General features: G+C 38.7%; 1 protein-coding gene across 2 annotated transcripts in view; it reads left to right on the top strand.

Moving 5' to 3' along the window:
* The window catches only part of SBF2 (SET binding factor 2), a 526,457-nt gene that overhangs the window by 354,007 nt on the left and 149,477 nt on the right, over window positions 1-22,973 (top strand). For both annotated transcript variants that reach the window (XM_069091201.1, XM_069091202.1), the window contains exon 17: window positions 18,842-18,910. In XM_069091201.1, the coding sequence (XP_068947302.1) occupies window positions 18,842-18,910 (69 nt within the window). The remainder of the gene's footprint in view (window positions 1-18,841; window positions 18,911-22,973) is intronic.

The following is a 22,973-nucleotide window of genomic DNA, read 5'->3' as shown; positions in this document are numbered from 1 at the left end:
CAAGTCCAACGGGGCATGGAAGATCTTTAAATCCCATAACCCTTACACCAAGTCACTCCACGACCCATATTGGTGCTCCATAATGGGGACAGGTGCCAGTTGGCAGCTTTGTCTCTTACTACCCACTCCCAGATCACAGATCCAGGACAGACTGAGAAGGGGGTTGGTGCAGGAGAGCAGGGTCTCAGGTAGAGAGGCCCTAGGCTTTAAGTGGAGAAAGTAGGAACTTCAGAAGCCAGAAGCAGCAGTAATGTTGTGCCTCGGACTCCAGGTACAGAGTATGATCTCATTTAAATAGCATAGACTACAAACAAATAACCAAGGCAGGATTCTCAGGTCAAAGGGGAACCTCCAGTTCTGCCACTTTAAACCAACAGAGCTTTCCAGCTCAGTGATAGGGACTGAAGCCAGCAGCAGTGTACTCTTGCTCAGGCCCAAACCCAGCCAGGAGCTTACAGAGTTCAGCCCAAGGGAAAAGCAGCCAGACTTTACACTCGATCAGACCACTTTGGGCTCACTAAAAACTCTGGTCTCCAGCCTGTCCCTGATATCCTGAAATGACACAACACTCAGTACACCAAAAAAGCAGCAACAGAACCAGCCCAGAACTCCCTTTCAGATGTACTCAAGACATAACTTTGACATCAAGTCTAAAGTCAGGAAGTAGATTGGAAGAATGAGCAAACAATAAAGAATCCCTTTTGATAACGAGCTGTTTTGGTGGTAGGGATTCTAAAGACACAAACATAGAAGAGAATAACTATAAAACATCTATAAGCATTGTTTCAGAGAAAAAACAGTTTGGGCTCAAACTCAACTAGAATTTCTAAAAGAGATAAAACATGAGGGGGCTTTTAAAATATTTTTTATAAATGAAATTAGGGAAACTTGAGGGAAAATGGGTAAAGAAATAAAAAACTATGAAAGAAAAAATTGGAAAGAAAATTAACAGCTTGGCATAAGAACTTCAAAACCTTGCCTAAGCAACAAACTCCCTGCAAATTAGAGTGGACCAAATAGAAGCCAGTGACTCCATGGTGCAACAGCAAATATTAAAACACCATCAGAAGACTAAAAGTAAAATAGAAGAAAATATGATTCGCAAAAACAATTGACCTGAAAAACAGATGGAGAAACAATTTGAGAATCATTGGACTCTCTGAATGCCATACCTCCCCCTACTTTTCCCCCAAAAGTGCCTAGATATACTATTATAAGAAATCTTAAAAGAAAACTGCCCAGATGTCTTAGAACCAGAGGGCAAAGTGGAAGTAGAAAGTAGACTTCCTGAAAGAAATCCCAAAATGAAAACTATCAGGAACATCATAGCCAAAACCCAAAGTTTCCAGGTCAAAGAAAAAGTACCCTTAGCATCCAGAAAGAAAGAATTCAAGTACTGTTGAAACACAATCAGGATCACACACAATTTAGCAGCTAAAGAAGCAGAGAACTTGGCATATGATATTTCAAAAGGCAAAGGATATGAGTTTACAGACAAGTTTAACTTACCCACTAAAACTAAGTATAATGCTACAGGGGGAAGAGAAGCTCTTTAGTGAAATAGAGGGCTTCCAAGCATTGCTGATGAAAAATCCAAAACTTTGGAAAAATTTTGAAGTTCAAACTCAGGAATGAAGAGAAACATAAAAAAACAAACAAACATGAATGTACAGTGACAAAGGACTAAACAAGGATTAACTGCTTGCATTAAATATAGGGAGATGATAAATGTGTCCTCTCTGAACCCTATCCTCATCAGGGTCCATAAAGGGAATCCAATTAGACAAGGCCTGGGAGTAGTTCTGTTATGTCTTGATGATTTTAAGAACGGAAAATCAAGAAGAGGAGCACACTGGGGGAGGCAGGAAGGTTGGGGAAAGTATCTCACATAATCAGGGCGCACAAGTAGAAGTCTATACAAACAAGGAAGAGGGGGTGAGGAGCAGCTGATATTTGAACCCCACCCTCATTTGAAGTGGTCAAAAGAAGGAAGAATACAGAGAGAGAGAGAGTTGGGTATAGAAATACTTTTCATTCAAAGGAGAAGTAGAAGAGGAAAGGGAAGGAGGTAGGAGAAGCAGTTAGAGGGAGGATAGATTCAGGGAGAGATTAGTCCTAGAAAAACAAAATCTAAGGATGTACTAAAATATTTATGATTCTTTTTGAGGTAGCAAAGAACAGGAATCTGAGGGAGTGTCCATAAATTGGGACATGGATGAATAAGTTATGGCATGTAAATGTGATGGAATACCATTTTGCTGAACTCTTATCAAGGGAATGAACAACCCCAATTCCAGAGGACTAATGATGACACATGCTATCCATCTCCTGAGAGAGTGGTGAAGGACTCAGAATGAAGAATGAAGCCATTAAAAAATATATATGGCCAACGTGGACATTTGTTTTGATTGACTATATCTTTTTATAATCGGTCTTGCCTTTATTATGCTTTGTTTGGTGGGAAGGAGAAAGGAAAGGGCAGAATTGGGGAGGAGGGGGAGAAGGCAGATCTTGGCTAATTAATTTTTTTTTTTAAGAAAATACCCTGGGGCAGCTAGGTGGCACAATGAATAGAGCACAGTCCCTGGAGTCAAGGAGGACCTGAGTTCAAATTTGACCTCAGACATTTATCATGCCCCAGAGTGTGTCTGCCTGCCTGCCTGCCTGTTTGTCTGTCTCTCTCTCTGCGCGCACACACACACACACACCCTATTGTCTTCCTCCATTAGAATATATATTACTTGAGGGCAGGGACTGTCTTTCTATTTGTATTTATACTTTTCTCAGTATAATGCCTGGCACATGGTAAGCACCTAATAAATGTTTGTTAACTGATTGTTGACATGAATTGTCCATGATAGAAATCTCAAGTTTTAAGTTTGACCTCCATAAATTTATTTAAGCTGTTAACAGCTCTAGGAATAAAAAGAAAACCTTTTAAGTTGGTTCCTTTTGTGGAAAATATTAATACCTCTTCTTGGTCTTCTGTATAATCCCTAAAGGTGCTTCTTTATTCTGGCAGTTTGAAATTTTATAACAAGTCTATCTTCATTGTTTCTCTACCATTCATTTTTTCTTTTAAACATTGATCATCTTTCCTTTCAATATTCTTTCCCAACCAGAATCTTCATTTTTAAACTGACTTCATAGAACTGCTTCTCCTTAACTACCACACCTCTGATAATTTTAGCTAGAGTTTTGTCTAGTTCCATTATATCCTTTTGGAGGTAAAACTATAGGAATATTATTTAAGCTTCCAAGAATGGATAGCCCTTGACTTTTTATAGGTTGTAAGATAAAAGTTTTCTTATGCTTTTCTGTTACCCTTCTTGATGATGCCACTATATGACGTGATTGACTTTTTTGGTTCCAGATACATATTGATCTGATATCTTTAGGAATTATCAACAAACAGGCACTTAGTGTTAATAAAAAAAATTAATTAAAAAGCTTAATAAAAGCATTTAGGCCAGGCTCTAAGCTAGGGGTACCAAAAGAAGAACCAAATAGTCCTAGCCTTCAAAGGAAGTATGTTGAATCAGGGGACACAGAATGTACTCATTAGTGATGAAGCAAACATAAGGTCAGGCTAAGGGAAGTCCCACACAGCTGTGAACTGTCTTCAGTGAGTGCTAGATTTCTTTCCTGGGTCAATACTGTTACCTCAGAGTTTATAGTTCATTAAGCAGAGTTTGGATTATTTCTCCCAGATCTTGGCCATGTGGAAACTCATTTGCTTTTCTCTTCTCATTCATATGGCCTCACAAAATCTTTCTGTTGTTTATTTCCTTCAGCTTGGCTTCTTACTACCTGGAAGAGCTAGAGTACCATTTGCAAAGCCGATGATTTTATTGTTTATTGTTCTCTCTTCAAGGTCATATGAAAATATCCCTAAGCTGTTTGTGATCAGAAAATGAGCTCTCCTGCCCCCATGCTATGTAGTAACTCAATTTTTTAAATAGTTTTTCATATGGGACTATGCTTTTTCAACATCTACATAGATTGCACTCATGAGTCTCCTTTCACTCACATAAATATTTGTTCTTCACAAATCTCTAATCAAAACTGTTTTCCCTATACAGAAGCCTCCATATATGCTGATTGTTTGAGTGGTCAATGATCCTGCCCATTATTGTAGATCCCATCAGTTTGCCCACTGCCATTGTGAAACTCACAGGTCTCTAATCTCCTCTTGATTAAGAGTGGGGGAGCACATTAATCTAGCTCAGCCTAGATTTATTTCTGGAAAGAGAACATCTAATCCAATCTGCTGATCTTACAGATGAAGAAACTGAGGGACAGGAAGGATAAATAACCTGTGAAAGGTCACAGAGAGTAAATAAAAGAGCCAGGATTTGAGCCAAGACATTCCCAATTTTTAATACAATTCTCTAATAGCTATAGCTAGCTAACATCTATGTAATACTTTAAGGTTTTCAAAGTGTATTGTATGTATTATCTCATTTGGATTGTCATAGCAACTGTATGAGGTAGGTTCACAGTAGATGATCCCCATTTTACACATGAGGAAACTGAGACTGAAAAAGGTCAAATTGCTTGCTCAAGGTTCAGTAGCTAGTAAGGTCTGGGGCAGGATTCTAACTCAGATCCACCTTATGCCAAGTCCACCTGTTCTTCCCTGTTCTTCCTATAGACTTGACTATCTATACAACTTCAGCTCTATCATTTTAGCTATTTATAAAGATAATGTCATAGATTTTAGCCAGTAGTTTTACAAAATAAATTCTGTTTCTTCAGAACTCTTGAATACCATTCCACTCTTGTGAAATGCCATCATTTATTTTGTTAGACCTTGACCATCCTATGCATTTACCGTTATTTGAAATTACATCTTCAGTTATCAAAGGATTTTCTCCAACTTTTTCAGTGAAGATACTGAAAGTTGAAGAATCCATTCAGTCTGTCTACTGGCTTCTTTTATTCTTGAGTAGGTCCTTCTGTACTATCTTCATTCTTCAGGAGATTCCAGTCATTCCTTGATTGGCTACATCCTTTTGATAGAGTTAATTAGCATATTAGAGATCTTCTTGTCAAACTCCATAATTTCCTTTCCTTTTCCATTATTACCAGACCAAAAGATCACTCAAGTTTATTTCAGATGTAACAACAATATCTCATTTAAAACGTCATGTTTAACCCTTAAATTCACAAGTAAACTTATTAGCCACTTAGGTATTTTTTTTTTTGGAAGAGGGAAGGCAAGGCAGTTGGGGTTAAGTGACTTGCCCAAAATCACACAGCTAGTAAGTGTCAAGTTCTGAGAATGGATTTAAACTCAGGATTTATTTTAATTTTATTTAAACTCATGCATTTAAATTCACTGCACCACCTAACTGACCCCACTTAAGTATTTTTAAAAGTTTATTCTCTCCCCCAAAACATAAATCTCTCATTTTTTAGAGGAAAAAACTGAGGTTGAAAGAGGAAAAGTAATTTGCCAATGCTACCTGGGCCCAGGACTTAGATTCCCTAACTCCTAATCCAATGTTCTTTTCTATTACACCATGGTACACAACTTCTTTTGAAATCCTTTACAAAGGTACTTTTCAAATGCATATTTTAGGAAAGTGTGGAATCTTCTCAGATAAATTATTTAGGTCTTGAAATTATTTTGAAGTTATCAACAACAGTTCCATAATAAGTTCATCCTTTGGAAATATGCCTATTAATGGGCATATTTAATAGAGTATACTTCTGTTAAAATAACTATTATTTACTAATATAGCATTTGCCATTTATTACTAAAGCATTTGCTGAAAATATGATAATTTATTGTCTTTAGATATAATTTTTTTCTAGGACTTTTGTCTAATATTTTGTAAAACTTAAAGTAAATAAGTTAAGCCATATTTGAGAGCTCCCCTTTTTCTCCTCTTCCTCATCTCCCATGACTTGTATGTATTCCCCAAATATCTCCTCCTTTATCCTTGTCACACAGAGGTGACCCTTCTCCATACAGAAGTTATCATCTTCTCCTGCAAATTGCCACCTCTGTCCTGCCTGCTTTTTCACTAATCTTCAGTTTCTCCCTATCTACTGACCATTTCCCTGTGGTCTTCCCATCCTTAAAAACACCTCACTTGATCCAACCGTTTCCTACCAGCTACCATCTTACATCTCTTCTTCCTTTCTTGGCTAAACTGTTTCAGGAAACCATCTACAATATCTACCTCCAACTTTCCCTCCTCTCACTCTTTTATAAAATCTCTATAGTCTGGCTTCTGACCTTATCATTCAACTGAAACTGCTCTCTGCAAAGTTACCAATGATGTCTTACTTGCCAGATCTAATGACCTTTCCTCAATCCCTTCTTGACCTTTCTGCAGTGTTTGGAAATGTTGATTGCTCCCTTCCCCTTAACTCTCTCTTTTCTCTAGGTTTTTGTGACATTGCTCTCTCATAATTTTCCCCCTACCTATCTAAAGGACTCTTCCATTTCCTTTGCTGGATCTTTCTCAAGGTGACATTTGCTCACCATAGTGTCTTCCAAGGGTCTATGTATGTCCCTCCTCTCTTCTATCTATAGCAGGAGTCATCAAACTTTTTATGTAAAAAGGCCAGGTAATAAATATTTTAGTCTTTACAGATCAAGAAGTAAAACCAAGGATATTAAATAGGCACTTATATAGCAAAAGAAAATAAATTTCCACAAATTTTTACTGATAGAATTTAAAAGAAAATAATTAAAGGGGAGGCTAGGTGGCACAGTGAATAGAGCACGAGCCCTGGAGTCAGGAGGACCTGAGTTCAAGTCCAGCCTCAGACACTTGATACACTTACTAGCTGTGTGACTTTGGGCAAGTCACTTAATCCCAATTACCCTCCAAAAAGCAAAAAAAAAAAAAAAAAAAAAAAAAAAAAAAATAATTACAGTGGATACAAGTTTTTGTAATACAGGTCTACTAGTGAGAAGAATGAAATTCTTTGGGGAGGACTAACATTTCTCTTAATTGGGGTTCAAAGTTTGTGTTCTCTATCATCAAAATCAATCGCAAATGTTCATCTGTTAATGCTGCTATGTAATGAGATTTTTTGCACATTTCATCTTTGAAAATGGTTTTTCACACATATAGATGCTGCCAAAACTGACATTATTCCATAAACATGATTTTAATTGAATACATTCATCACTTAGGAAATATTTATAAGAATTCTATTTATATTTTTCTTAATATTTGCATTTTTAGCATGTCATTACATTTCAGATTAATCACTTCCATTTGAAAGTTAGGTGGAAGTTCCTCAGTTGCAGAGTTGAGTGCATTTTGAATATGGAAATTTCTTTTGCACTTGAATCAAGGTCTGAAAAATGCTGTTTAAACTTGGAAAAATATATCTGCTGCAAATTGGTATGGGAATAGAGATCTTGCTTCTTGTTTTAACTTTTGACAGCTCAGGAAGTATATAAATAAACTTGACATTTGTGTCATCAAGTTGACTTTACTTCAGTATAAATTTTTGCATGTAGGCAGTATTTAGCCTGTAATTTTAGATTGAATTCCTGAAGGATCATTATCAGGACTGCAGAAAAAGCAGTCAAAACCATCCTGTATTTGATAACAGAGGTTGAGGGAAGTTTTGCTCATTCAGAAAAATTCCAGTCTCAGCCCTGAGCTCAAAAACCATAAGAAAACTATTTTTTCTCTCTTTTCTTGTTTTGACATAACAGTTATACACTTGTACTTTGAAGAAATAATGCAGCAGTGTATCTGGCACCTGAAACACTTCCAAGTAATAACTGTGTTACTGCAGTTTGTAGTGGGCCAAGTAGCAATGCCCCCATTGCATCCACTCCACTCTGCCCTTGTAATGCAAAAGCTACGACAGACAGCACAGAAACAAATGCACAGCTGTGTGCCAATACATTGGCCTTCTTTATGAACACTGAAACTGGAGTTTCATATGATTTCATGAGTCACAGAATGTTGGGGTTTTTTTTACTTTTTTTAGCCATTTAAAAATGTAAAAATCATTCTTAGCTCATGGGCTATATAGAAAAACAGGCAGCAGGACAGACTTGGCCCATGAACCACAGTTTGCCAACCCTGCTTTGTAGTGTATATTTTCTTTTTAGTGATCTCATTAGCTCCTAGAGGTGTAATTGTCATCTCTATTCAAATGATACTTAGATCTCTTTGTCCTGCCCAAACCTCTCTCCTTGACCTCCAATCTCAAACTCAGCTTGTCCAAAATTAAATTTATTTTCTTTCAAACAAACCCTTCCTTCTTCCCAATTCCTCTCTGTTGAAGGTGCTGCTATTCTCCCAGTCTTCAGATTAGTCTCCAAGCCTCACCTTTCATCCCTCCAGTCCATCCTCCAAAGCAATCAGCTACCAAAGCAGTCTTCCTAATGCTTAGGTCAGACTACGTCACTCCCCTATTCATAAAACTGCATAAGCTCTGTATTACTTCCTGGAACAAGTATAAAATTCTGTGTTTGGCTTTTAAAACCCTCTACAAACTGGTCCTTTCCTATTCATAAAATTGCATAAGCTCTGCATTATCTCCAGGAATAAACATAAAATTCTGTGTTTGGCTTTTAAAGCCCTCTAAAAACTGGTCCCTTCCTACCTTCCCAATCTTCTTATGTTTTATCCTCCTTCATGTACTTTACCATCTAGAAACACTGGCCTTCTTGGTGTACTTCACGCATGACACTCCAATTCCCAGCTCTTTACCTTTTCATTGCCCCATGCCTGGAATTATCTTCCACCTCTAGTTTTCTTCAAGACTCAGTTCAAATCCTATCTTCTTCAAGAGGGGCTCTATACCTGGTACACACCTCCCCTTCTCTCCTTTCCACCCCCACTACACACACACACACACACACACACACACACACACACACACACACACCCCTAATGCCTTCCCTCTGCAATTACCTACCAGTTACATTATATTTATCTTATATTCACATAATTGTGTTATCTACTAATTGTACTGTATTGTTATTTCTCTTCTTAGAATGTGGTTTATTAAAAAAAAATGTGGTTTCTTTGAGCATAGAGACTGATCATGCCTTTCTTTGAATCCCCAGCCCAAAGCACAGTGCCTGTGCCATAGTAACACTTAATTGGAAATATATGCTAGTGCCAGACAAAATTTCCAATTTTAATGATGATAATGAAGGTGATTTCTGCAAAAGTTTTCTCTCACATATGGTTAAAACAAAACCAAAAGATTTCCTAGGAGATGTACCTTTAAAACTTTATAAAAATGGAATTGTTTGATGATCAGATGAATTTGAATTTGGCATCTTTATAATTAAAATGAAAAAAATAGCAAGGCTTCATGGGATCTTTCTCCTTTGAGATGTGAGGTGACATGACCTATTCTTTATACCATTAGACAACTCACTATCTGACTTTGGATGATTCATTTGAATTCTGGGATCTTCAGTTGCCTCACCTTTTTGGACTAGAAGTTTCCTAAAATCCCATCCAAATCTGCCACCCTTGCGATCCAAAGGGATAAGGTGCCTTTACTGGCTTATTTACTGTCAGAGTTGGTGATTCTCTAATCTCGCTTACTTAAAATTACTCAACTCCCAGATAAATTATGAAAAAAATGCCTCTCCCCAAAATCAAAGCAATTCCCTGGGCTTATGTCTTCAGTATTTATGGCCACTGTTTACTAGTCTTAGCTTCTTAGCTAGAAAGGGCTTCAAAACAAAACAGTAGAATTCAGAAAGAAGCATTCATTTATTTCTTCCAAATAATGTGGGAAAATGTAAAATGCATAGCCCTTAAAAGAGGCCCAAAGAAATCCCAGTCTGAGGACTCTGAAACCTTTTGCATTTCTTTTGAAATGCCCTCAGTACCTTTTGAGTGTGTTTTATGAATCTGTTTCCAGTCTTACTTAATATCCAATGATATTTTTGAGTGCCCCCATTGCACTAAAAGAAACTAAAGGAAATCCCCTTGGCTCTAGTTTTTGACTGATTAGCAGACAAATATTCTGCTCTTTAAGGAGTTGGGTTCAGCATTCTTAAATGCCTTTGATTTTGATGCCTCTTCCCTTTACCAACCAGATACCAGTGGGGAAAAAGCCATCTACACTAGTTACCTGCACTTTCTCTCACTTTTCATCTTACCAGTCTGTTTTATGACGTCAACACTCAACTGAAATGACCCTTTCCGAGGTTACCAATGATACCTTAATAATCTCTAAGTCCTTTGCTCTGTATTCATCTTTCTTGAACTCTTTGCAACATTTGACACTGTTGACAACCCATTCCTTTTTTTATTTTTTAGTTTACATCACTCATTTCCACAAGATTTTGAGTGACAAATTTTCTCCCCATTTTTCCCCTACCCACCACCCCAAAACAGCAATCCCACTGAATATCCCCTCCTCCAATCTGCTCTCTCCCATATCTTTCCCCATACCCCCTTCGACTTTCCAGTAGGGTACAATGGATCTCTATGACCCAGGGCCTGTATATCTTATTTCCCAGTTACATGTAAAATAACAATATACATGTATTTTAAACATTTGATTTTAAACCTTTGAATTCCAGATTCTTTCCCTACCTCCCTCAACACCCACCCTTGCTGGGAAGATAAGCAATTCAATATAGGTTGTACATGTGTAGCTGTGCAAAACATTTCCATAGTGGATATATTATGAAAGACTGACTGTATTTCCCTCCATCCTATCCCACCCCCCACTACTTCTATTGTCTACTTTGATCCTGTTCCTTTTCAAAAGTCGGTGCTTCCAACTTTCCTCCCTCCCAGCCTATCCTCCCTTCCATAATCCCCCCTCTTATCCCCTTCCCCCCTACTTTCCTGTAGGGTGAGATACCCTATTTAATGTGTATGTCATTCCCTCCCTAAGCCCAATTCAATGAGACTAAGGTTGACTCATTCCCTTTTGCCTTCCTGTTCTTCCCCTCCATTGTAATAGTTTTCCCTTGCCTCTTCTATGTGAGATAATTTACCCAATTCTATCTCTCCCCATCTCCTCTCATATTCCTCTCTCATCTCTTAATTTCACCTTTTAAGTATCATCCCTTCCTATTCAGTTGGTCCTGTGCCCTCTATGTATATCTGTACACATATATACACACACTCACATATGTATTCATATGCCCATATACCCTCCTATATAGACATATGTATGTATACATATATATACATATATATGTATATATATTCCCTTCAACTATTCTCATACTGAGAAAAGTTTCATAAGTTACAATTACCGTAATTGTAATAAATTGTAATAAATTACAATTCCTACATGTAGGAAAGTAAATAGTTCAACTTTGATAAGTTCCTTATGATTTCTTTTCTCTGTTTACCTTCTCATGCTTCTCTTGATGCTTGTATCTGAATGTTAGATTTTCTATTCAACTCTGGTTTTTTCATCAAGAATACTTGAAAGTCCTCTATTCCAGTGAACAACCATATTTTCCCCTGAAACATGATACTGTTTTGCCCGGTAGGTGATTCTTGGTTTTAATCCCAGTTCCTTTGCCCTCCAGAATATCATATTCCAAGCCCTTTGATCCCTCAGTGTAGAAGCTGCCAGGTCCTGGGTTATCCTGATTGTGTTTCTACAATATTCAAATTATGTCTTCCTGGCTGCTCATAATATTTTCTCCTTGATCTGGGAAGTCCAGAACCTGGCTATAATATTCCTAGGAGTTTTCTTTTTGGGATCTTTTTCAGTAGGTGATCGGTGGATTCTTTCAACCTCTATTTTGCCCTCGGGTTCTAAAACATCAGGGCAATTTTCCTTGGAATTTCTTGAAGGATGATTTCTAGGTTATTTTTTTGATCATGGCTTTCAGGTAGTCCAATAATTTTTAAATTATCTCACCTGGATCTATTTTCCAGGTCAGTGGTTTTCCCATGAGATATTTCACATTGCCTTCTATTTTTTTATTTGTTTGGATATGTTTAATAATATCTTGATTTCTCATAAAGTTACTAGCTTCCATTTGCTCCAATCTAATTCTGAAGGAATAATTCTCTTCAGTAAGCTCTTCAGATTCTTTTTCCATCTGGCAAATTCGGCTTGTTAAGGCATTCTTCTCCTCATTGGCTTTTTGAGCCTCTTTTGCCATTTGAGTTAGTCTTTTTTTTAAGGTGTCATTTTCTTCAGTAAGTTTGTCGACTCTTATTTTCATAATTTTTTTGCATCATTCTCGTTTTTTTTCCCAATTTTTCCTCCACTACTCTTATTTGGTTTTCAAAATCCTTCTTAAGCTCCTCTATCACTTGTAAGCAGCTTATTCTTTTGATAGAAGCTTTTGGTGCAGGAGTTCTGACTTTGCTATCTTCCTCCTGTTCCATGCCCTGATCTTTTTGTCCCCAAGAAAAGAATCCAGAGTCGGACCACTGTGCTTCCTTGCTTCCCTCACTTGCTCATTTTGCCACTCAATTACTTGACTTTTGAGCTTTTTGCCACAGTAGAACTCTGCTACCAGAGCAGGGAGCTTTGTCCCAAGTCACTGGGGTTTTCTCAGCTGCTGGAGCTATTAGTTGGCTGCCTTCTCTGAAGCCTCCACATGCTCTGGTACACTGGTCATGTTCCCCAAGACCTTCACCCCAGACAGTGATCCAGATAAGCAAGAGCAATTACCCCTCAGACTAGATGCTTGGTCCCCTGTAGCAGCAAGCACCCCAGCATCCCCAGGGTGTCTGCCAGCACAGGTTCTTAGATCTGCTTTGATAAAGGAAAGCAACTCAAAATAGGTTAACAAGCTTACTTTAATCAGTCAAATATGTATTGTTTACCTAGTTCTGGGGAAAAAGGTCAGCACCCCGAACTTCAGAATACACAGACAGAATTATCAAGACAGAGAAACAGATCAAGTAGACAGTTTCCAAACTGTCCAACCATTACATCCATACCAAATCAACATCTGGGTTTTTCAAAGCCAGGGGACTCTCAACAACGGCTTCCCAGAGTCTCATCTGATCAAATCACAGAACACTTTTCAAAGTGAGCCCCAAAACAAAGCCTCAAATCAGGGTTTATATAGCCTTCTCCTGGCTCAGAGAATGTAACAACCTTCTGGACCCACTGGCCAATCAAAAAGTATCTACTGAAAAACAAGCCTCCCACCCCAGGCTCCAGGTACACTTTAGCCTAGGGGCAGGGAAGATCTTTAAATTTGCATTTCCATTACATCCCTCTGCAATCTGCAGGCCTGGAGCTCTGAAGCAGCCATGTGGCAGTGGCTGAACAACTGCCATGCCTCAGCCACTTCTCTCCCTGGAGGCAAAGGCCCAGACCGCACTCCCAAACTCCCAGGTACCAAAGTCCACATTGCACTGACCTCTCATTTTGTCCTTAGCATCTATGGGTTAATAATTCTGGAAACCACCACACCTGCTGGTGATCTAAAGTCCCTCCAGCCATGACTGGTTGTGGCCGCCCTAAGGCTAAAACCTCAGGCTTGGGGGGGAAGAGGGGGCAGGGTCTGGGCTCAGCTCCCAGAGCACTGGCCCCTTCCTGCTGGCCTGCCGGACTGTCTTCAGCAGGAGCTTAGCTTCTCTGTGTCATTTTGTGGGTTCTGTAGCTCCGAAGTTTGTTTAGAGTCACTTTTTACCTCAATTGGAGGAGGTGGGAGCGGGAGCCCTGTGGAAGTCCTGTTTCTACACCACCATCGTGACTCCACCTGACCACCCCTTCCTTACCTATAAATACACAGTAAAACCAACTATGCCAACTCCTCTTTCTATTTCTGTTTCTCTGTGTCTCTTTTTTTCTTTATGTCTCTCTCTCTCTGTCTGACTCTGTGTCTTTCTCTCCATCTCCTTCCCTACCTTCTTTGTAGGATCATCATTCATGTCCTGCTCTTGATCACAGAAATCCCACCAGGCTTTATATTGGTTCCTCCTCTTCTATCTCTTTCTTTACCCTCTCTTTTAAGAATTACATCAGCTCCAGTGGGTTCAGTTACATTTATATGTCTATCCCTAATCTCTCTCTTAAATGCCAAGCATATCGCCAACTACTTATATATCTTCTATGTGTATCTTAAATTCAGGCTATCCAAAAGATAACTCATTCTCTTCACCACTACCAAAAACCCAATCCATCTCAGACTTCCTTATGTTCTCGAGGGCAAATTATCCTACTGGTCAACTAGGTTTACAACCTAAAAAAGTAATCTCTGACTCTTCGTTTTCCCTCAGCTCTCATCTCAAATCAGTTGCTATGTTTTGTTGGTTCTTACTTCACATCTCTTGGATTATTAGTCCCTTTCTTTCCATTCTGATGGTTACCATCCTAGTTCAGGCCCTCATCACTTCTCATCTGGACTGTTATGACAACCTCCTAATCAAACTGTACTGCCACATAGACAACTAACTCATTTGGGAATTACTCACATAGAGAAAGGAGTTGTTGTTACATATTAAAATAGAGCCAGTTTCATTTTTTGTTATATATGGTGCTTGCCATGTCTATGACTCCAGGTTCTTTGCTTGAAGAAAGGATTTATGATATATAAACAAAAGCTTTTTCACCCACAATCCTTTGACTTTTTTTATTTTGTACTTCTATGCCACATTTTCTAATATCTCTGTAGCTTTTTTCTTCTTTGTTCAAATTGAGACACTGATTTATCATCCTACGTTGATTTAATTTGGAGTGTTTTATCCAATTCCTTAGAGAATTTCTTTGCCTTCCCATTCTCTTCAATATTCATTGGGGCATAAGCTATGGTCATTTTAATAGTTTGTCTTCTTATAAATGTTGTTTATCATGAACAAACGCTTATCAATACAAGATGACCAAGTATTGTGGGAAATGCCATTTCTTGCCTATATAAAAGCCAACTCTGTCAACTCCTTTATTTGTTTCCTCCAAGGACAGTGTCTTGGGTATTCTTCCCTGTCTTCTATGTCTTTTTGTCTTCTTTTAAGGAATATCTTAGTACCCTAAATTTCAACGTGGATGATCAGATTCCTAACATATCCTTTTCCAAAGGTATTTGTAGCCTAAAGTCATTTTTATCCTTCCTTGACTTTTTTCTGGCTGAATATTCTAGAAGATGGTGGGGTTTTTTTTTAATCAAAAACATTTTAGGTACATAGTGATTAAAAGCCACAATACTCCAAAACCATCATCTGAGCCAGAGAATTAAATGTCAGCTTGATATAAACTTCATTTCTCTTGTATAAATAACCATAAGAAATGTATAAACATATATTTCCTTAGAACTCTTTGAGAACTTTTAAATGTTATGTACATTAAGAGACTACTGTAGTTATGTTGAATTTAGTAACAAAAAAGTAAGAGATTTAAGCTATTTTACATGTGGCATTAAGCCACTTAAACCTTTCACAGAGTAAAGCTAGAGTTCTTAGAGGTGTCTTCACATTTACTCTCCCTAGAGAGAATTCACATTTTAAGCTCTAAGGAAGGCTTTCTCATCCCTTTAAGCCTCTGGCCTAAACTAAGAGCAGCCACCACTAGACTGTAGACTGGTAAGAGATGTAGTATAAAGGGGAAGAGATACACATTGGAACATGTCGTTGCCTTTCTCTACCTGAATAAAAACACTCCCCTTACTTAACTTACCTCCTATTCTGGAAGAGATTATATAAAAATAGGGGCATGGGGCCCTAGTTTCTATAAGCCACAATCACTTGGCAAGATGAATTGCTGAGCTATGTCTTTATGTTTTGGTTTGGTTGAACGTGTGTGTCCATGTTTGCCTTAACTTTGCATTATTTGCAAAAACTAGAAAATCTAGTGTTCTTTACAAAGACAAAGTGAATAATCCACCATACCCATAAAAAAGACATTATGTTCTCCAGACTATTTGCAACTGATACATTTCCTTTTACTAGTATGAAGGCAGTGTGTCTTTATGAATTGTATGAAGTATACATATCAGTTAAAATTTTCTTCTAAGTATAGCATTGCTCTAGCCCACTAGCTAATGTAAGCTAAATGGAGACCTTGTGATGTTATAAAAAGAGCCTCAAATGTGGAGTCAGGAGAAACCTGAATTTGAATCCTGTGCCTGATAACAAGTAGCCAACCTTTGAACCCAGGACCTCTGACCCCAACTCAAGCACTGTCTCCACTAGACCAGACTGCTTAATAAAAACTGTAGACCTTACCTAGTAGAGCTGTTTTGAGAATCAAACAAGAGAGAACAAAGGAAAAATAAAACACTTCGCAAACCTTAATACTACTACATAAAAATATGTTATTACCTAAGAAACATTGGTGAAAACTAGTTTTTCAAAGGTGAGACTAGAAGTGTTAAAGGAAAGTTTGAGGATTTAGTATGAATTTCTAGTTACCTTTCTTAAGAGCTAAGAAAAACTGAAATTTAGACAAGGAATGAGAACCTATAGAGGTACATTGCAGAGAATGTTCCATGTGATATGCAATAGTGTCATCTGCCAGCTATTTTCTCTGGGATTATCTGTATACATCCAGCCATGACCTGAAGAATGAAGCCTTTTTACAATGTTCCTAACAAGTATTAATCCAACTTCCATGAGCATCCTTCTTGACAAAGGAACTCACTCCACCTTAAGCTGCCTTCTATCACTGGACACTTTTAGTTGTTATTCTTAATATTGGTCTAAAATCAGGCTTTTGATACTTTCTTCTCACTAATCCTGACTCTCCCCTCAGAAGCCACATAGAGTAAATTGAATCCGTTCTCCAGATTACAGCCTTCCACATACTGGAAAAGGCAAATATCATAGGATCATAGCATATAAAACTGCAGAGGTCTTCTAGTCCAACCCCTTTGTTTTAAAGGATTTGCCCAAAGTCACATGAATAGCAAGTGGCATGACTGGGATTCAGCCCAAGTCTTCTGATTTCAAATTGGGGGGAGGGGAAGCAGATTTCTTATTATTCCATAATTGCACAGCAGGCCTCACATGCCCTTGCTTTTTTTCCCCAGCAAGTCAAACCCCCAGATAAGCTCCTTGGCAAAGCAAACTATCTCTGTCTTCCCAGAGCATCATGGATAACTGACCCAGTAGCTAGGGAAGTGGAAAAGAGAAGGAATAGCCCTGGATACAGTCTCAATGGCACACATTCTACCCTATCCCCAGTAGTGCCTTTGGGGGTTTGCTTGTTTTTTGTTTTATTTTGTTGCTATTGCAACTTACATTTTCCTTTGTTGTTAAGTTAATCGTCCTTTTGTGAACAACTTCCAGTCATAGGCCTGCTTTTTCTAAAATGTAATTTGGCACTGGCATTGAGGAAACTGTATGTAAATAGGGCTTCAATTTAATTCTAAGGATTTGTTAAGCAACCTACTCTGCTCTTAAGAATCCTCACTGTCTTTGATGCTGGAGGGTTTTAGAAGTACACAAAATTGTACTCGCCTTCAGAGAGTGCTTAGCATCTTTTTAGAGACAAATAAGTCTTACACTTGGAAAATAAGAAAATAATAAAGAACTATGCAGTAAATTGAAGAGGTGAATTGAGATTGTAGAGAGAAGATACCTACTGGACCAGAACTATAGAAAGGTAACTGCAGTCCCATTGTCCCTATTCCTATTGTCCTCCTAGGGTCGGTGACTCCTTGGATCACGCCGTTAGTGTCATTGTTGACTCCTCAGTACAAATATCAAATCTGTTGCCAGGTCTTGTTTCTGCCTTCAGAAAATCTCTCACTTGTCCCATATTTCTACTCACACAGCCCCTACCCTAGTTCAGATTCTTGTCACCTCATTTCCGGACTAATGCAATAGCCTTTGCTTCTCTCCACGTAGTCTGTGATCCAGTGATACTGGTCATCTTGATGCTCCCTACATATGACATCACCTTTTCACTGGCTGTCCCTGATGAGAATGTTCTCCCTCCTCATAGCTACCTCCTGGACTCTTTGACTTCTTTCAAGATTCAGCTGAAATCCCACCTTCTGCAAGAAGGCTTTCCAGGTCCCTTTACTGCTATTCTCCTCTATCTGCAGTTACTTCCCATTTACTCTTGTCTATAGCTTCTATGTACATAGTGGTTTGCATGTTATTTCCCCCATTAGAATGTGAACTCCTTGAGGGCAGGGACGTTATTTTTACTCTTCCTATTCCCAGCATTTTGCACGTTGCCTGGTACATAAGTGCTTACTAAAAATTTGTTGATTGACTAATATTAGTTCCTTGAGAGCAAGTGCCGTTTTATTTTCAATTTTTTATCCTCAGTACCTATTCCATCAGTGCTACTTAATAAATCTGATTTGGATTTAGGAAGTGAAGGAGGAGGGGGAAGGAAGGAGAGAGGAATAGTGCTTGTCACCAAGAACAAGGTTATCTAGGAACTATAGAGAGTGGTCTGAAGGAGCTAGAATACTGATAGACCTGAGACCAGCATGCCATTCCTAGCAGAGTCTTTCCAGGGCCTGATATGGCACTGAACTGTACCCCCTTCACCCCAGACCTCTGACCCTGGGTTATGCCATTTGGGGTGATGATCACATGTGTCACAAAAGCTTGCATGTTGTACACCTCTCATGGATTCCTTCATCTGGCCCTTTGTGTCTCCCTTCTGTTAAACTTCCCTCTTATATGTCCACAGGGAAGAAGTTTAGGGAACCTAGAATTCAGTTCAGCCAACACTTCCTAAGAACCTACAACTGTACACACAAGGCGTTTACTAAGTACGGGGAAGACAAAGTAAAATAATAATGATGATAATGCTTTTGTTCTTGCACTGAAATGGATGGACGGAGTGGGTCATGAATGGACAGGTGTCAAAATAGTTCCTAGAAGTCGCTCTAAGACTAGGGCAACAGAGGAATGCCACAACTGACTTTTCTCAGAGTGGGTCTTTCAGCTGGATATGTTGATAATAATGCTTCTGTTTCTTTGTTTTGTTTAAGGACTGTTCAACCTTAGAAGAATATAACATCGCAGCAGCATTACTGCCTTTGACAAGTGCTTTCTATAGGGTAAGTATGAATGAGATTACAATAAGTTGATTCTGATTTACTGTAAACATATTGCTTTCACTTAATTTAAATTCAACTTAATAAACCTTTATTAAACCCTTCTAAAGCCCTCTGCCATGATGGGAATTCAAAGATAAAAAAAAAATATTCCCTATTTAACTTCTGTTCCCTATTCAGCTTTCTGTTCAAATACATCAGTTTAAAATGGGTCTCCTAAATCAGTAAAAAGGAAGGAGTAATCAGAATGCATTTTTTTAATTTCATGGATATATATTATTATCTTTTTCTCTCTAGACTGAGGAAAAGAAGAAAAATATGCCAACCTAGCTTATCTTTGAACTAAATGCATGTTCTTTCTTCAGAAAGCTTTCAAAACTTTATATATTTAGCCTTAAGTAAACCTCTCTGTGAACTTGTTAGTTTTTTTTTTCAAAAGGCTAGTTATTTAATTTTCTTTTTTTAATCTACAAGAATGTTACATGGAAACATTGACAAAATACAGTCATGGTCATAAAAATGTAATAAGATTTCCCTTTAGTATCAGACTCAGTCATCAGTTTGTTTCAGTTTTTTGTTCATCATCATTATTATTTATTGGAGCCACACTGAAACTGGCCAACTTTCAGCTCTTTACCTTTTTGGAATTTGTTTCTAGAACATAATGTAAATGTCTGCTCAGGCAGATTCCCCCACATAAAAATCAGAAACCTCTACAAATATTGAGAATTTCTTTTCCCTGCCTTAGCACCACAGAGAAAGAAGCCAGACAATCCTGTTAATAGCTCAGTCTGTGTGATAGTGCCAAGGGGCATGGAAACTTCCAAGACTTTGTTGAGATTTCTGCCTCTTTTAGAGAGAATGTGACCACTTTCTGTATTCATTCGCTTATTTGTAGAAGAGTCTAAATAGTTGCAGTTCTTGTTAAACCTGAGTACATCATTTACCTACATCTAATCTTTACCTATTAAAGCTTGACCTCAGGTGCAAATATGTAAGAATTTCCACTTGTGACACTTATCTGCCTAGTCTTTTCTTTGCTCACATCTTAGGAATGTGTTGTTCAATTCATTCCACTGAATTATTGGTTTTCTGAACTGAGATTTTGCTTTTGGACTTGCTTTTTCCAGTTTTAATTTCATTTTTATGTAGCAAATAGTTCATTTTTATTCCTGCTTATGCATCTTTAGCTGCAAAGTCTCACTGACAAGCAGAAGCTCAGGTCTGGCGTGCTTTTGACAACAGAAAAAAAATTTTTTTTTCCATTTTCTAGATTACTGGCATCAAATTCTCTCAAAGTCATTAGCCCCCAGTAATCGATGTACTGCAGCATGTAGTGCTACTCTTTTTATGCTCTTGCCTTTTTTTGGCAAACAATATTTGACAAAGTCTTTCATGCTGCATCTGTAGATAATATAAAGGAGTCCTTGCTAGACACTAGTAAAATTATATACTAATAATGTTGCCAAAAAAAGAAGAAAAATAGCCATTCATATGTTTCTCTGATAAGAGAAGGAAGTTCAGAAAAACAGGACAGCTTTGAAAGTTACATGTATGTTTGTTATATGCAATTTTTAAAGAGCAAACTATGCCTACTAGAGAGTTTTCCATATTAACTCTCTGGTCTGCTTCATATATGAAAATGTTCTTTTTTTTTTTGGTGTTGGTTAAATTTAGAATTTTTAAAAATTGAACCAATAGTATAGTTTGGTGGAATTAGAATTGGACAAATGGCTAGGTCCAAAAATAGTAATTATTGGTTCATTGTTGACTTGGAAGGAGATCTCTAAAGGGAGTCCCCCAGAGTTCTGTGCCTAGGAGTGAAGGTAGCAGATAGTGGGAGTTATCCAAAGCTGAGACTTGTCAGGCACAATTAATGCTATGATAAGAGGACCAGGGACTCAAGAGAAGAAGACAGTAAAGAATTGAACTGGTTCACCAAATGGTCAAGATGGGGAAAAGATGAGAGAGTGGCTAGTGCAAGGGACATGACCTGGTATAGAACTGGGGGGCAACATATTGGAGGCCATGGTGTGGACAAAAGGGTTGGTATGGTTGGGTAAGGGAAAGCAGAGGGAGAGGTGGAAATCTTATATAGATTATGGCCACTGAAAGGGATTTTGGGAATTCTTTTTTTTTTTTTTTTTTTTTTTAGCAATCAGGGTTAAGTAACTTGCTCAAGGTTACACGGCCAGTTATTTCTGGGTGTGGTGCTGGGGATTTGATCCCCAGGTCATCCCAACACTGGAGCCGGTGCTCTTACTCGCTGTGCTACCTGGCCGCCCCGATTTTGGAATTCTTGAATGTGGAAATGGTACATTTGTAGGTAGTGGCAACATCAAATGATCATCTTTGTATGTAGTTGAGGTGAAATGGATTAACAGGTAATAGGAAGTGAGTAGGTTGAGGAATTAAGTGGATAGGTGTTCAGAGGAGAGTTAGTATGTTTGTTGTTTGAAGTTTCTTAGTGAGAAGCAGACTTTGAGGAGCAGAGAGGAGGTTGCTGAATGATGGAAGCAGAGAGAGAATCTGGAAGTAGCAATAAAGAGCAATCAGTAATACAACTCCACACACTTCAGCCAATGAGCCACAGGGAATGAATGAAGGTGCAGCCAGCACTGGAAAGGATGGCCAAGGATGCTGTGTCATCAAGGGAGAGCCAGATTTCAGGGATTGCTAGAAGATGGAAGGAGTGGGAGAAGAAAAGATTTAGGATGAAGGGAAGTCATGACCCAGGGACACATGCAGCAAGAGGTAGAACAAAGGCTTAGAGGAAGGTCTCACTCCTCTTCTCACATGAGGCAAGAGATAGGCAGGGCCAGAGGTGTGGGTTGATGAAGGCCACCAGGGCAGGGCCAGAGGAGAGAAAGATAGCACAAAGGTCCAATCTACAGGCCTTGACAACAGATTGGATGTGGGCATTGAGAACAAGGAGTAGAAGAGGATTCCTAGGCCACGAGGCTGGAGAGCTGGGAGCATGGTGGTGCCCTCGAGAGTAATAGGAAAGAGAGAAAAAGAGACAGGTTGGGGGTAAAGGAAGAGATGAGTTCAGTTCTGGAGACTGCGAGGCAGGGCAGAGGAGGAGGCAAGTAGCAAAGGCATCTGAGTAATGTGACAGGAGGAGGAAGAGGGCAAAAGAGCTCATTCTTGTTAAATGGCCTCCATTTTTGTGTTTTTATCAGTGAAGTATAAGACAAGGTTCTCAGCTGAGAGAGTGGGGAAAGGGAAACCCTAAGAGTTTGAGAAGGGATGAAAATTTTGGGAAAGATCACTGTGGTGAGTGAACAAAGGATTGCTTTGCCACAGAGAGGGCCCAGTTGAGATGATGTTACATAAATGTGTAGTGGGCCCAAACAGCATGGTTTTGTGATTTCTCTAACTTTGTAGAGCAGCAGGTGATCATGAGGGAAGATAGTGGATGGTGGGAGTGATCCAGGCCTGAGGCTTGTCCAGGCTCCACTCTGCTGTCCTCTCCTATACTCTGCCTGGTCATAAAATGCTAGAATATTGCATTTAGTTCTAAGTAAATGACCAGGATGTTAGAGATCATACCACGTCAGGAATGGTCAAAAGGACAAACAGCATTTTACCTGGACATATTTATATGGAACAGGGATTAGACTTGTTTTCACCAGAGTGCAGAATTAATAACAATAGATTCAAATTCTAAAGAGGTCTGACTTAAGGAAAAACTTGCTAACAGTCAGAGCTGTCCAGAATCAAATAGACTGCCTCAGCTCAAGAGATACTCTAGAGCTATACACCTACCTATTCCAGTGGTGTTCCAGCTGGATGACCATTGGTCAGGTGTGCTGTAGAAGGCATTCTCATTCAAGTACTAGAATCATTCAGAACTAAAACATGTAGTCTCTGAGGTCCCTTCCAGTCCTGAAGAGTCTCTGATTCATTCACTCATTTGTTGATGCTAGTTGTGTTGCCATGGGCAAGTCACTTGGTTTCTTCACCTGTAATGTGGGAATAATAATACTCATAACAAGATAGTGTAAGGAAAGTCCATTTTATCATGCATCTAATATCACAGTCCCCAGGGGCAGCTTGTTGGCAC

This window comes from Petaurus breviceps, unplaced genomic scaffold (genome assembly GCF_028583685.1).
Source record: "Petaurus breviceps papuanus isolate PSGF00001 unplaced genomic scaffold, PetGlider_PUasm1.0 188, whole genome shotgun sequence".
Taxonomy (NCBI): Eukaryota; Metazoa; Chordata; class Mammalia; order Diprotodontia; family Petauridae; genus Petaurus; species Petaurus breviceps.
Note: the sequence above shows the minus strand (reverse complement) of the source record. Positions and strands in the feature narration are given on the sequence as shown.